Raw genomic sequence first — 16,179 nt, forward strand, 5'->3', positions numbered from 1 at the left:
CCGCGCCGCGTGGCTTAGCTTAGAGAGAGATAGCAATTATTTTCCTCGGCACCGGCGGCGGTCGGCAATACAACGTCGCGCAGTTTGTTTGTGACTTTGTATATATACCTATTAGTCGTGACCTGCCTATTTGACCTCTTGGAAAACAGCTGATCGCGCGCATTTTGCAAATTAAATTTACATTGCTAGTTTTTGTTAAAAATCTTGATTTGACGATTTTTATTAAAAATCGTATTGAGATAGATGAAATAAGTACTTCTAAGCTGTAATTAGTTAAAAAAAACTGTAAAAAAAATTTCAATATCGTGAAAAGACCGACAAAAAATTTCAACGCTGAGAGACTCAGAATCATGTACTGAACCACTGGATTAAGTTTTCGTTAGCATGCCCCTTACACCCAGTATAGGTAACCGTATTTGAATAAACTAAAACTGTAGACTCTGCCCTGCATGTATATTTTTGAAATATGTAAAATAGTCAGAAAAAAAGTTAATTATTACGAAAATACTTATAGAGCACGGCGTTTCCATGAAAAAAAAACTCATTTACCCTTCTTCATAATTATTACTCTACAGCTACAACTTAATGTTATCCATACCAGTGTTTGAATAATGCTACTATTCGTAAGATATCTTTTACGCTATAGAATAACGTGAGCATATTTATTGTATAACATTTTCATTAAAAAACTATTTTTTAAAATAAAATGATTATAAAATATCAATTTTCCATCTTTAAACTAACAACATATCAATTATTAAAGAATCATTCATTATCATTTATCGATAAGTTAACGCTCGATGTTATTTACCCATCCTTGCTTTTCATAGACAATCTAGCGTTACGAAATGTCAAATTGTCGTAATCGTAGTTAAGCTGTGCAAATTAATCTCGTTGTGATTTTGTTTTTCAGAAAATAAATGTGAATAGATCGTAAATTCGGTGTAGTTTTTGGTGTAATTCGTACTGTACGCGTATAATAAAGGATTTAGACACTTTGTTCTTTAGAAATTACGTATAACGTAAGTGAAATATGTGATTTTAGTGACAAGACGGGTTTGTTTTGTTCATAAGACTTCTAAGAAAATTTCGACCATAGACAATACCAATGTAAAGTTACGATTGATCGTTGATCGTAGCCGATCGTATAAACTTTACGATCAATGAACTCCGGCCTAATTGTCTAACGCAAACGATTGATTTTGACAGTTGAAATCGTACGTTTTTACTTGTCAAACGGCTACTTCGGATTGTGTAAGCCAATGGAAAGCCATCGGTTGGGCATAGTTAGTTCATTACGATTAGATCGTTATTTTTATACGAAGAGTGAATGATTTGATATGATTTGACAGTTATTTGCGATTGTCTTCGAATTGTGTAAAGTTATATGTTCATGGCTTATGTCAAAAACTTACGATGGGTCTTGAGTCACCTTTGATCGTAAAACGGACAAATTGTGGATGTCTAAAATTCCAAATTAATAATTTATATTTTATTAAATATCTAAAATTAATATTTTTTTCCATTCTAAATCTCTCAATTCAGTCTCCCCGTCCACAGTTAGCATTTTTAGGGCGAAACTTGGCGAAGTGTTTAGTGCTTTGTTTGTAAACAATGAACTCTCTTAGAAAGAGTAGTAAATAATATATTCTTTGCAATGAACCTATGAAGTCAAAACAATGAAGTTAATTGAGTGCTATTAATCGATTTATATAGGATGCTGAGACTTGGACTCTGAGAGAAAGTGAGAAAAAGAAGATACACGCTCTAGAAATGTGGTGTTGGAAAACAATGCTTGCATATCCTGGACACAGTTTCGAAACAACATCTCACTCCTCCATGAACTGGGGATCAAACAGCATCTTTCTTCCAGCATCCAATGTCTTACACACACTTCCTTTGGACGTACCAGACAAAGAGACGATAAGTCTATACAGCGACTTATACTCACTACCTACGATATTTAATACCCTTATCATGTTGTAGATTTCTGCGACATCTTGCATGTTGTTGTATCCAATGTGTTTCGATCTGTGTTCCAGGGCTTAAGTGTGTGGTTTAGTTAAGTTTACTTAAGTTTGCTGGCTATTAAGCAAAATGGAATCGAATTTCATTTTTAAAAGTATGATTATGGTGAACGAACTCTTTCGTTATCGCTCATAGGTACATTTACATTTTCCATTGGTGCATGCCCACCCTAGGAATCCTAGGATTCTGAGCTACCAAATAGGAATAGGAAATAATACTAGATAAGCCAATGGGTGGGAGTAGAATAGGATAGGAATAGGGAATGAGTCAAAGCGAAGCTTGTCTGTCCGCTATATTATCTTAGTACACAAACTAAACTTACATTGAGACTAAATAGTGATATGTGTATTTTATAATATGCTCAATATTAACAATTGTGCTTTACAGGAGATTTGGAATATGCCCTATAACTGCAGACTCCAATATTGCAAATAGCACCTGCAATACAGTGGAATAACATATTGGTGTGCTGAAGAAAAGATGGCAAAGGCTTTGCTGAAGAAAAGCTGATAGGACATTGTACTGATGACCCTGTTATCTGGTCAAATCATACATGTGTGTATTATCAAAATATTTGCATAGATTGTGAAATGCAAATATTTTGATAATACACACATTAATGATTTGAAAATATTTGATTTGGTCTTTGATATTTGAAAATAAAAGAATACTTACTTTGCGTAGTTTGTTTTGTTGTAGTATTTTTCTAAACTAAAGCTTTCAGTTTAACATTTTACTATTAATAAATTATTCAAGAAAGTGTAGTTGTAAAAAATACATTTTTGAATTCAATATATTTTGAATAACTCTGTATAATACCTGTGTATGTTTGCCCCCCTGCAGTTTCACCCACATAATTCCTGTTCCCGTGGAATGGAATACATGGCGTATAATACTCAAATGTGGATTTTTATTGGTAAAATAATCTTCATAATAAAAATTTTAATAAAAAAAATACAACCGACTTCAAAACCTAAAAACGAAGCCACTAAACTAAAAAGTGAAAAATAACATCATAATATGTTCTACCCGCTGATCAGTATAAAGGCGGTGCTAAGCCGGTGATGTATTAATTCAAGCCATGTGAGAATATCTTGTAGATGTAGATTTTGCAGACAGTGTTGTTTCATGTGGTCCTGTCAGAAATGGCTTAAATTAAGACAACACCGGCTAAGCACCGCCTTCATACTGATCAGCAGGTAGAACATATTATGATGTTATTTTTCACTTTTTAGTTTAGTGGGTTCGTTTTTAGGTTTTGAAGTCGGTTGTATTTTTTTTATTAAAATTTTTATTATTTTTCCATTTTTAGTGTAAAATTTCATCTCAAATGAATATATCAGACCCCTAATGACAGTCACAACCCATTTTGGTACAAAATTCTCAGCAATACAAATTAATCAAGCCCAAGCACAAGGTAGCTACCGTAAACCGTTAAGGAGTTCCCTTAATTGACCTTGGTATTCATCATCAGACCCCTAATAACAGACACAACTCATATAGGTAGAAAGTTCTCAGCAATACGAATTAATCAAGGCCAAACACAAGGTAGTTACTGTAAACTGTTAAGGAGTTCCCTTAATTGTCCTTGGTCTTCATCACCAAACCCCTAAATGACAGTCACAACCTATCTATGTGGAAAGTTCTCATTAATACAAATTAATAAAGCCAAAACACAAGGTAACTGCTGTAAATCCCCGAGGAGTTTCCTCGTCTGTTTTATGGTTCCATCATCAGATCGACTTTAAACCTTCATGAAATTGTAGTGCTTAAAAGTACTAAATGGAAAAGTTTATGAACACACTAGACACCCATATAATTTTCGAAAGTTCCCCTCAATTTCTCCAGGATTCCATCATCAGATCTTGACATGATGGCAATGGGACCAAATGGGGACTATACCGTTTCAAACAAAAAAAGAATTTTTGGAATCGGTCCAGGCGTCTTTGAGTAATCGTTGTACATACATAAGAAAAAAAAAATACCGACCGAATTGAGAACCTCCTCCTTTTTGAAGTCGGTTAAAAATTGGTTCAGTAGGTGCTTACCCCTACAATGTCACAAACTGTATCTTTTTTTATTACAGTATCTAGACTACTAATCGTGTCATTTTCATAATTCTAAGAATTATGAAAATGACTCCTCTGAGGGTGAAATAGGGGTTGGAAGTTTATAAAAAAAAGTTTTTTTTAAGTTTATTTATTATAACAATAATAATAAATACAGTAGACATAGACTTTCAGTTAGACATTTTTTAAACCCTGAAACCACAAAGCTTAAAAACAATCAAATATATACTTCTCATCCAAACAGTCGGCCTGTACAGTACTTGCAGACACTGTTTTGATGATTAGTATATTTTCTTAAATCAGAAAAAAGTATTACCAAATTAGAATATAAATCTGCTGAAGCCTAACTAGCTACACCATAAAGGGGTCAGACTCGACACTGAGGGATCATGGGTTCAGCCCTGCCCACTGTACTTTACAACATATTGGCCATACTTAAATGTTAAAACATATTTATTTTTTAAATATGTTTTACTTTAAATAAATTATTACAGATGCTACCTTTCTAACAGCTTCAGTCAATCACAGGATAGGTACAATGAAGTTACATACTAAATAATCAAATTTATTTTATAATTAACCAAAATGAGTAAGAATATAGATGGATGGCTGACATAGAGAGCTCCTGGGATTACACACACACACACCACATAATTCTTAAGCTGGCTCAGTTAGTCGGTCTTGTTGTCAAAGCACTCATCTTCATGTCTCTGTGTCAATATCAGTGGTTCATCGTAATGGTCTGTTCATAGTAATCAATTTAGTCTGAAATTAAAAAAAAAATTTAGTATTTCATACTAAAAGTTAGATAGAATCTTTGAGAGGAAAACATTAGCAGTGGTGTCCTGGGTTCGATCCCCAGCTGGGCCGATTGAGGTTTTCTCAATTGGTTTAGGTCTGGCTGGTGAGAGGCTTCGGCCAATTACCACCCTACCGGCAAAGACGTACCGCCAAGTGATTTAGCATTCTGGTGCGATGTAGAAACCGAAAGGGGTGTGGATTGTCTTCCTACTCCTAACAAGTTAGCCTGTTACCATCTTAGATTACATCATCACTTACCATCAGGTGAGATTGTGGTCAAGGGCTAACTTGTAAAGAATAAAAAAAAAACCTGCTCCAATGTGGATTGGTAATATTATGGTGATAATGTATAATAGGTATATCACTGATGTTAATGATAATTAATGTGCCGGAGGTCCTGTGTTTGATCCCCGGCTGGACCGATTGAGACATACGGCCAAGAGATTTAGCATTCTGGTGTGATGACGTGTAGCAACTGAAAGGGTTGTGGATTGTCAGCCTAACTTGTAAAAAATAAAAAAATAAAATAAAAGGGTAACATTTTGCTCTCAGTAGAGAATTTTGAATGGTATATCTAAATGCCTAGATAAACTAACTCTGCGAACCCATTGTTATTATGACACTGTTGTTGGCTGGTGAAGCAATCCAGGAATAAAACACCCTAAAGAACTGTTCAAATCCTTTAATAATAAGTCTGCTTTTGAAGTCACTCATCACACACTTAGGTAAACCTATGTATATTAGTGCTGACTCTTAAGAGACTTGGATATTAACACTGGGATAAAAATAACATGCAGGCTTTTTTATAAGACAGAGGAAATGCCCAACCTCTCCTTTTGCGCAGCCAGGATATGCTAAATACTTAACAACAAAGAAATTACTGCTATAACTAGCAGCAGGGACATGTAGTAGATAAGTAGCGCGACCACTCATTAATCGGCCATTGTTCTTCAGTTGGCTAACTGTAAGTTAACCACTTGTAGTTACGCTAACCACCCTAGCTCTGCCCTGGGCGTGGATACTGAGTTAAGGGTTGTTTTAATGAGAAACTCCTTAAGAAATGGACATCGGGAAAAATATTTAAAGGTAGATTTCTTTTTTGTTTACTTTTATATTTTTGAGTAACAATAACACAAACGAAGTAAACTTTGCTCCTAAGACCACTAAAAATTAGTAAAACTTTGCTCAATTTTTAAATAATCTCTATAACCTGAAAAATAAAAATATTGTTTTGTTTTGTTTTGATAAATTAAAATTTCTAATCCACAGGTTATTAATATGCTATGTTTCAACACAGACTAATAGGATCCCACGTTATTTTGACACTAGCCAACACAGACAACAGGGAGATAACCAAATAGTCCAAATAGCCCTTGGTTAAATTCGTTAATTGCGTTTTGTTACTTGAGTTGCATGTACCATTTTCTCACGCTATTTTCTTCAATAGTAGATATTTTTAATGCTTCTTTAATGTTTTAAGTAAAAGAATTAAAACTTTGTCAAAATATATGCATTATTTTGGAGTTTGACGTAAATTTGATAATTTTATAAATATAGTTTCACTATCGTTTTGCATAAACAATACGCAATCTTCATGACTGATTTAAGTTCATCGTTCACCATCCGGTCTTCATATAATGAACTGGGGCCTAATTGTCTAACGCAAACGATTGAATTTGACAGTTGAAATCGTACGTTTTTACTTGTCAAACGGCTATTTCGGATTGTGTAAGCCAATGGAAAGCCATCGGTTGGGCATAGTTAGTTCATTACGATTAAATCGTTATTTTTATACGAAGAGTGAATGATTTGTTAAGATTTGACAGTTATTTGCGATTGTCTTCGAATTGTGTAAAGTTTTATGTTCATGGCTTATGTCAAAAACTTACGATGGGTCTTGAGTCACCTTTGATCGTAAAACGGACAAATTGTGGATGTCCAAAATTCCAAAATAATAATTCATATTTTATTAAATATCTAAAATTAATATTTTTTTCCATTCTAAATCTCTCAATTCAGTCTCCCCGTCCACAGTTAGCATTTTTAGGACGAAACTTTGCGAAGTGTTTTGTTTGTAAACAATGAACTCTGTTAAACAGAGTAATAAATAATATATTCTTTGCAATGAACCTATAAAGTCAAAACAATGAAGTTAATTGAGTGCTATTAATCGATTTATATAGGATGCTGAGACTTGGACTCTGAGAGAAAGTGAGAAAAAGAATATACACGCTCTAGAAATGTGTTGAAGAAGAATGCTTGCATATCCTGGATATAGAAAAACATCCTCATATAGAAAAACTGTCAGGTAAACTCAGCTCAGCTGCTTTTGCAGTGAGAAAAATAAGACAGTTTACTGATGTTGATACAGCTAGACTTGTTTATTTTGCGTACTTTCACAGCGTAATGTCTTACGGTATTTTGTTGTGGGGCAAGGCTGCTGATATACATTCTATATTTGTACTTCAAAAAAGAGCAATTCGAGCAATATATCAACTAAAATCACGCGAGTCCCTTCGTCAAAAGTTTTAAGAAATAGACATTTTAACAGTAGCCTGTCAGTATATATATAACAGTATAGTTTATGTAAGACAAAATATTAATTTGTACAAACAAAAAGGAGATTTAAACCCACGTCTTACTAGACACGGGCATAAGTTAGTTATTACTGCATATCGTCTCCAAAGAGTTAAAAAATCTTTTGTGGGTTTGGGTGTACTCTTCTATAACAAGATCCCCAAGACTGTGATGGACTTGCCAATGCACAACTTTAAGCAATGTGTTAAAAAACATTTACTTAGTCGAGGTTACTACACTATTTATGAGTTCCTTAACGACAAAGGTGCTTGGAGGCCATTGGATCAGCTTCCACCTTCACACAGGAAATAAAACTATTAGAAATTGTAATTTAATTGTTATCAAATGTAAATTGTAATACTGTATGACTTTTTCAAAAGAGCAACTGTTGAGTTTCTTGCCAGTATCTTCTCGGCAGAACCTGCCTTCCGAACCGGTGGTAGAATCTTTACAAATAGTCAACTGACGTGTCAAAAGTGCTTGTAAACTGAGCCTACTTGAAATAAATGAATTTTGAATTTTGAATTTTTTGAATTTTTGGACACAGTCTCACTCCTCCAAGAATTGGGGATCAAACAGCATCTTTCTTCCAGCATCCAATGTCTTCTTACACACACTTTCTTTGGACGTACCAGAGAAAGAGAGTCCATAGAGCAACATAAACTCAATACCTACGATATTTAATACCATACCATGTTTTAGATTTCTGCGACATCTTGCATGTTGTTGTATCCAATGTGTTGGGATCTGTGTTCCAGGGCTTATGTGTGTGGTTTAGTTAAGTTTGCTGGTTATTAAGCAAAAAGGAATCGAATTTCATTTTTAAAATTATGATTATGGCGAACTAACTCTTTCGTCATCGCTCATAGGTACATTTACATTTTCCATTGGTGTATGCCCACCCTAGGAATCCTAGGATTCTGAGCTACCAAATAGGAATAGGAAATAATAGTAGATAAGCCAATGGGTGGGAGTAGAATAGGATAGGAATAGGGAATGAGTCAAAGCAAAGCTTGTCTGTCTGCTATATTATCTTAGTACACAAACTACACTAACATTGAGACTAAATGTTGATGTGTGTATTTTATAATATGCTCAATATTAACAATTTTGCTTTACAGGATATTTGGAATATGCCCTATAACTGCAGACTCCAATATTGCAAAACGCACCTGCAACACAGTAGAATAACTAACATATTGGTGTGCTGAAGAAAAGATGGCAAAGGCTTTTAGCTGATAGGACATTGTACTGATGACCCTGTTATCTGGTCAAATCATAAATGTGTGTGTATTATCAAAATATTTGCATAGATTGTGAAATTCTGATGATATTTGATTTGGTCTTTGATATTTGAAAATAAAAGAATACTTACTTCGCTGAGTTTGTTTTTTGTAGTCTTTTCCAAAACTAAAGCTTTCAGTTTTACCATTTTACCATTACAATAATTAAATAAATTATTCAAAAAAGTGTAGTTGTAAAAAATACATTTATAATACCTGCGTATGTTCACCCCCCTGCAGTTTCACCCACATAATTCCTGTTCCCGTGGGAAGGAATACATGGCCTATAATACTCAAATGTGGATTTTTATTGGTAAAATAATCTTCAACATTGGTTCAGTAGGTCCAGTGTTTACCCCTACAATCTCACAAACTGTATCTTTTTATTACAGTATCTTGACTACTAGTATTCTAAGAATTATGAAAATGACATCTCTGAGGGTGAAATAGGGGTTGGAAGTTTATAAAAAAAAGATTTTTTTAAGTTTATTTATTATAATAATAATAAATACAGTAATCATAGACTTTCAGTTAGACATTTTTTAAACCCTGAAACCACAAAGCTTAAAAATAATCAAATATATACTTCTCATCCAAACAGTCAGCCTGTACAGTACTTGCAGACACTGTTTTGATGATGAGTATATTTTCTTAAATCAGAAAAACGAGTCATCATCATGGATCAGTCATCAATCATGGATTCAGCCCTGCCCACTGTACTTGACAACATATTGGCCATACTTAAATGTTAAAGCATGTTTATTTTTAAATATGTTTTAGTGTAAATAAATTATTACAGATGCTATCTTTCTAACAGCTAGCAGGATAGGTACAATGAAGTTACACACTAAATAATCAAATTTATTTTATAATTAACAAAAATGAGTAAGAATATAGATGGATGGCTGACATAGAGAGCTCCTGGAATTAGACACACACACACCACATAATTCTTAAGCTGGCTCAGCTAGTCAGTCTTGTTGTCAAAGCACTCATCTTCATGTCTCTGAGTCAATATCAGTGGTTCATCATAATGGTCTGTTCATAATAATCAATTTAGTCTGAAATTAAAAAAAAAAAATTAATATTTCATACTAAAAGTTAGATAGAATCTTTGAGAGGAAAACATTAGCAGTGGTGTCCTGGGTTTGATCCCTGGCTGGGCCGATTGAGGTTTTCTCAATTGGTCTAGGTCTGGCTGGTGGGAGGCTTCGGCCAGTTACCACCTTACTGGCAAAGACCTACCACTAAGCGATTTAGCATTCCGGTATGATGCCATGTAGAAACCAAAAGGGGTGTGGATAGTCTTACTACTCCTAACAAGTTAGCCCGTTACCATCTTAGATTACATCATCACTTACCATCAGGTGAGATTGTAGTCAAGGGCTAACTTGTAAAGAATAAAAACAAAACCTGCTCCAATGTGGATTGGTAGTTATGGTGTTAATATACCACTATCAGATGTTAATGATAATTAATGTTCCGAAGGTCCTGTGTTTGATCCCCGGCTGGACCGATTGAGACATACGGCCAAGCGATTTAGCATTCCGGTGTGATGACGTGTAGCAACTGAAAGGGTTGTGGATTTTCAGTTTAACTTGTAAAGAATAAAAAATAAAATAAAACAGTAACATTTTGCTCTCAGTAGAGGATTTTGAATGGTATATCTAAATGCCTAGATAAACTAACTCTGCAAACCCATTGTAATTATGACACTGTTGTTGGCTGGTGAAGGAATAAAACACCTTAAAGAGCTAGAGAACTGTTCAAATCCTTTAATAATAAGTCTGTTTGTGAAGTCACTCATCACACACTTAGGTAAACCTATGTATATTAGTGCCGATTCATACGAGACTTAGGATACTGATACTTAGACACTGGGATAAAAATAACATGCGGACTTTTCTAAGAGACAGAGGAAATGCCCACCCTCTCCTTTTGCGCAGCCCGGATGTGCTAAATACTTCCCAACAAAGAAATTACTGCTATAACTAGTGCAGGGACATGTAGTAGACAAGCAGCGCGATCACTTATTAATCGGGCATTGTTGATTGTTCTTCAGTTGGCTAACTGTAAGTTAACCACTTGTAGTTACGCTAACCACCTTAGCCCTGCCTTGCCTGAGTTAAGGGTTGTTTTAATGAGAAACTTCTTAAGAAATGGACATCGACAAAATTAGATAGAGGTAGTTTTCTTTTATATTTTTGATTAACAATAACATAAACGAAGTAAACTTTGCTCCTAAGATCACTATAATTTAGTAAAACTTTGCTCAATTTCTAAATTCTCTTTAAAACCTGAAAAATAAAAATATTGTTTTGTTTTGTTAAATTAAAATTTCTAATACACAGGTTATTAATATGCTATAGGCTCGTCGAAAAAATATCGATACATCGATATATCGATATTATTTTTTCAATGTATCGATATTTTTGAGCGATATTTAATGTTTCGATGTATCGAGGTATCGATATAAAATTACAAGTATTGAAAAGGTATAAAAATCGATATTTTTTATAATTAAAAAATCCTAAAAAAGAATACTTTTTTTATAGTAACATTTTTTAACAAATTACATTTTTTTTGTCTTTGGTCGACTCGATTTACTGCGTTTTAATTTGGTACTTAAGTTGGCTTTTAAGTTGGTAACTCTGTCTGTCAATGTCTCTGTTTGCTAAACTTAGTTATTGCCAAACTAGAACCACTAGAGCGACATTTACATCTTGCTATAGCAACAATTTTAGACCCTCGCTTTAAGCGTATTTATTTTAATTCAGCACTAGCTGTTTCCACTGCAATAACCGCATTGTCAAAAGAAATACGTTTAGAACGTAGACGTAGAGGACAACTTTCGCCTGAACTCAGACCCACAACCACTACCATAATTCCAAATTCAGAAAATTCTTCGCCGTCGTTGTGGTCCGGACATGAATAAATTATGATAGATATTGCTGCAGCAACCTCCAGTTTACTTTTAACCAGTGATGGTATGCCTAGCGAACTAAAAAAATATCTAGATCAGCCTATAATACCCAGAAAAGAGAATCCTACAAAATTCTGGTCTGATTGTCGTCATTTTACTCCAGTCCTTTCCGACATAGCTCTAAAGTATTTGATATCGCCTGCGTCCTCGGTTTTTTAGAGAGTGGCATCTGCTGTAAATCTCGCAGTACCCAATAACAGAAGTCGGCTTACAGCCGAGCATGTAAATCAAAGAGTTTTTCTTATGTCTGTATCAGATAAATATTGGTTTGATTAATAAATAATTAATATTTTTTATTGTTGTCCTTGATTTAAAAAAATTAAAAATGATGTCTATTGATAAGTATTTATCTAGTAATGTAAGATGATTGAGGTAGATTAGGCCAAATATTTTTTTTTCCTATCACACCGATATATCGATATATCGATATTTTTAAATGAAAATATCAATATCGATAGTGATATATTCAAAAATTATCGATACAATATATATCGATACTTTATTGCATTTCCGACATCCCTAATATGCTATGTTTCACCACAGACTAATAGGATACCCCGTTATTTTGACACTAGCCTACACAGACAACAGGGAGATTACCAAATAGTCCAAATAGCCCTTGGTTAAATTCGTTAATTGCGTTTTGTTACTCGAGTTGCATGTACCATTTTCTCACGCTATTTTCTTCAATAGTAGATATTTTTCGTGAAATTTAATGCTTCTTTAATGTTTTAAATAAAAGACATAAAACTTTGTTAAAATATATGCATTATTATGGAGTTTGACTTAAATTTGATAATATTATTAACGATAGTTTCACTATCGTTTTGCATAAACAATACGCAATCTTCATGAATGATTTCAGTTCATCGTTCACCATCCGGTCTTCATATAATGAACTAAATTAGACAATACCAATGTAAAGTTACGATTGATCGTTGATCGTAGCCGATCGTATGAACTTTACGATCAATGAACTCCGTTAGACAATTAGGCCCCAGGGGGTATGACACTTTAGTTCTTGCATGTGCCGTTTTGTCGCTGCAATCGATCCCTGTTACCAAAGAGTATGTACACGTTATGGTTTTATTTTGTAAGTGGGCGGCTAGTCTGTGATAAACACTTAACAAAATGTCGATGTGTTTTTTGTTTGTGTCAATATCGAGTAACGAGTTCACAGGTGCAGGCAGGCCTGAGACAGATTTTAGTTCCACCCGCTTCCACTTTGGCTCTGAACGCTAGTGTCGCAACTCTTCTGTCATTGGTCGAAATGAACAGCCAATCAGTGAGCCATATTTTGTTTGTTAAGTAAAGCTGTCAAAATTTCAAAAACAAAGATAAGATGTCGTTCAGTTCACTGCATTATTTGAAGTGCATTGGGTTATTTAGTTTTCTCTAGACCTGTGTCGATCGCGAATGATCAAATCTCCGACACCCGATCACTACTTGTGCGTGAGTAATTGGGTCGCGGACGTTAAAAACACCCGATCTTATGTGACCCGTTTGGAGACCCGCCCGGGCGCAGACTCGATTAAAAGATCGAAAGGTTTTTGTTTACCATACTAAATTGAACTTTATTTTGATTACAATAACTCTCAAATCTGTAGATCTCGTGAATAATCGGGTCGCGGACGTCTAAAACACCCGATCTTGTGATTCATTAAAAACTCGATCACTCGACCCGACCACGCTAAATCGAACTTTATTTTTAAAACAATAACTCTCAAATCTGTAGTTCTCGTGAATAATCGGGTCGCGGACGTCTAAAACACCCGATCTTGTGATTCATATAAAAACTCGATCACTCGACCCGACCACGCTAAATTGAACTTTATTTTTAATAGAATAACTCTCAAATCTGTAGTTCTCGTGAATAATCGGGTCGCGGACGACTAAAACACCCGATCTTGTGAGACCCGTTTGGTGATCCATATAATAAACTCGATCTCTCGACCCGACCACACTAAATTGAACTTTATTTTGATTGTATTAGTGTTATAAATAATTATTTGGCTCAATTGCTAATAATGTCGAATCATCATTCGCAAGTACAATCTGTAGTTGTCTCTTTTATTCGTATGTAAAGGAAGATATGTATTACTCTGTATTTATGAGTTTCATCGGCTTCATCTCGGGGCTTGTAAAGATATCATTCTGTATTCTGTAGTTGATAATGATGATGACTTGAGTGGTAAATTCGTAAGGAATAAAGTCTAAAATATATATGTAGGTATGTATTACTTTTAGCAATAGTTTTATCTATATAATATATAATAACTTTAATTATTTACATTTTTTTATATATATTCATAAAAACATAAAATAAAATTTCCCATTTTTCGAATGTAAATTTAGACGATGACTTAATATTATTGTATAACCACGCAAAAGCGATACAATTACAAACCACAATATTTATTTAACTGATAGTAGGCATAACTTTGTTTTGAATCCGTCGGTCAATCAAAGGATCGGGTTCCGGTTCGGGTCTTACGGGTGTTCAGTTCAAATACCTACCTACTTCAAGCCGCGTCGCAACAACCCGTGACCCGAATGATCGAAATGATCGAATCATTGAGACCCGATCTCCATAAGTATGGGTCGCGATCGACCCGGGTTTTATGAAACGATCGAATTACACAGGTCTAGTTTTCTCCTCGGTTTTTACTTTTTACTTTGAGTCGAGATCCTGAATAATCTACTGGCCTCCTTGCTACCAGTGACTGTTTCTGTGAGAAACTCAACGTATTATCATGTCTCAAGTGAGAAAGTGTTGTGTTGTTGCTTGCAATGCTACCAGCGAGACTCATCGTCTTTTTTACTTGCCAAAGAACGATAAATTACGAGAATTGTGGTTGACTTTCTTGATTCCTGTGAATGTAAAGCTCAGTGGTTTGTCGAAGGCACAATTAGTGACTAAACAAGTATGCCAAAAGCACTTCGACAGACATCAGTTTGACAATCAGGGCAACCGGCTTGCGCATGGTTATCCATGCTTGTTTACTGAAGATGAAATACTTCACGGAGTTCCTTTGAGCACATTAGGTAAGTTAATTTCATGTCATAAGTGTTAAAAACTGAGTAACCTGTGGTGTAGAGGTTATATGTTACACAGTTGGAAGACATATGTTACACAGTTTTCTATCGTTTGAAAGTCCCTACTAACTCAGAATGACTGACATTATTCTCGATTTTTCCGATCGATATGGTTATATGGAGATAATTTCTTAAATTGCTATGATGGTATAAACACGCGTACAGTTAATGTAAAATTAATTATCCGGAAAGCGCAGTGTTGGTCGACCCCCCACTAGGTGGACCGAAGACATCAAGCGGGTTGCAGGGAGCCGCTGGATGCTGGCTGCTCGAGACCGTTTTGTTTGGAAGTCCATGCAAGAGGCCTATGTCGCTTTCAAGAATTGTTGTCCCTTGTTGCCAGCCATTTGATGCCAAATCCCTTGAAAAACAGTGTTATGACACATATTAATAGCATGTATTTTTTTCTAGCTGAACATGACTTGAGGGATCATAATTATGCTTTACAACCAACCAACTTGGAAGATACAACCGTTTTCACTGAAAGTACCATTGTTATTGGTAAGTACTAAATTATTTGTGCTGGACTCGAAAACCATTTCTTTGCTAACACTTATAATTATGTGTATGAGATTTATATTATCTTACTTTCAGCTAAAGACTCCATGAAAGATCATGACTATGCTTTGAGTTATCAAATCGAAGGGTCTGTCGACCTTGCAGAAGGGACATCAACTAATGTGAAAACTGACGGTATAGTAAAAAATATCTATGAATGTGCATGATGCTTAACAAAATATTATAAATGGTGCTTGATAATACCAAGTGAATAGATGTTGTTAATATGGATTTTGGATTTATTTGAACTTTTTATTAGCACTGAAGTGTGTAGATTTCATTTCAATGTGATGATCTTCATAAGGCTACTAATTTATCATTATATACTGAATGTTTTAAAATAGGTTTTGTCTTCTTTACATTCTCAACTTTGTTTTAGGTAAATGTAATCCTACTGTATCAGAAATGCAAACACATGAAACATTGGAAATTCTTGACAACCAGCCTGTATCAATATTAGGAACTGTATCAACAGGTAATATATATTTTACTGGATATAATATTATATTTGTTTCAAAAATAGATAGTTACATTATCAGGAAATATCATGATAGAAGGTCACACAGCACAGTGGGTAGTGACCCTGCTTCCTGCGTCCAAGGTTTAATTTCCATAACTGAGAAATATTTTTGTGATGAGCATAGGTATATTTAGTGTCTGGGTGAATTTATGTACTTAGTATATTATAACTTTAAGATAAAATCAGCTATTTTAGTACCCATAATGCAGGTTATATAGTATATGCTTACTTTGGGGCTAGATAGAGCTGTGTTTATGTTTTTGT

At 34.6% G+C, this 16,179-nt stretch overlaps 1 protein-coding gene and 1 long non-coding RNA gene across 2 annotated transcripts; one reads left to right on the top strand and one right to left on the bottom strand.

The window, feature by feature from the left end:
• Window positions 1-9,606: 9,606 nt before the first annotated feature.
• LOC128199823 (uncharacterized) lies at window positions 9,607-13,974 on the bottom strand. The gene is made up of 2 exons (XR_008252355.1): window positions 10,688-13,974; window positions 9,607-9,819 (listed from the first exon to the last, which is right to left on the bottom strand). It is a non-coding gene; the product is annotated as an uncharacterized LOC128199823 (long non-coding RNA).
• A 377-nt stretch (window positions 13,975-14,351) lies between these two features.
• Window positions 14,352-16,137, top strand: LOC128199822 (uncharacterized). Its single transcript, XM_052890995.1, has 4 exons — window positions 14,352-14,786; window positions 15,249-15,338; window positions 15,432-15,530; window positions 15,775-16,137. Exons 1-4 carry the CDS (start codon window positions 14,495-14,497, stop codon window positions 16,047-16,049), a joined length of 756 nt encoding a protein of 251 aa, XP_052746955.1. The 5' UTR covers window positions 14,352-14,494; the 3' UTR covers window positions 16,050-16,137.
• The last annotated feature ends 42 nt before the right edge of the window (window positions 16,138-16,179 follow it).

This window comes from Bicyclus anynana, unplaced genomic scaffold, assembly GCF_947172395.1.
Source record: "Bicyclus anynana unplaced genomic scaffold, ilBicAnyn1.1 scaffold_71, whole genome shotgun sequence".
NCBI classification, from domain to species: Eukaryota; Metazoa; Arthropoda; class Insecta; order Lepidoptera; family Nymphalidae; genus Bicyclus; species Bicyclus anynana.

Coding starts and splice junctions, on each gene's coding strand:
- LOC128199822 (XM_052890995.1), top strand. CDS start 14,495: ATGTCTCAAGTGAGAAAGTGTTGTGTTGTTGCTTGCAATGCTACCAGC. Junction 15,339..15,431: donor TGAAAGTACCATTGTTATTG/GTAAGTACTAAA, acceptor TCTTACTTTCAG/CTAAAGACTCCATGAAAGAT. Junction 15,531..15,774: donor AACTAATGTGAAAACTGACG/GTATAGTAAAAA, acceptor ACTTTGTTTTAG/GTAAATGTAATCCTACTGTA.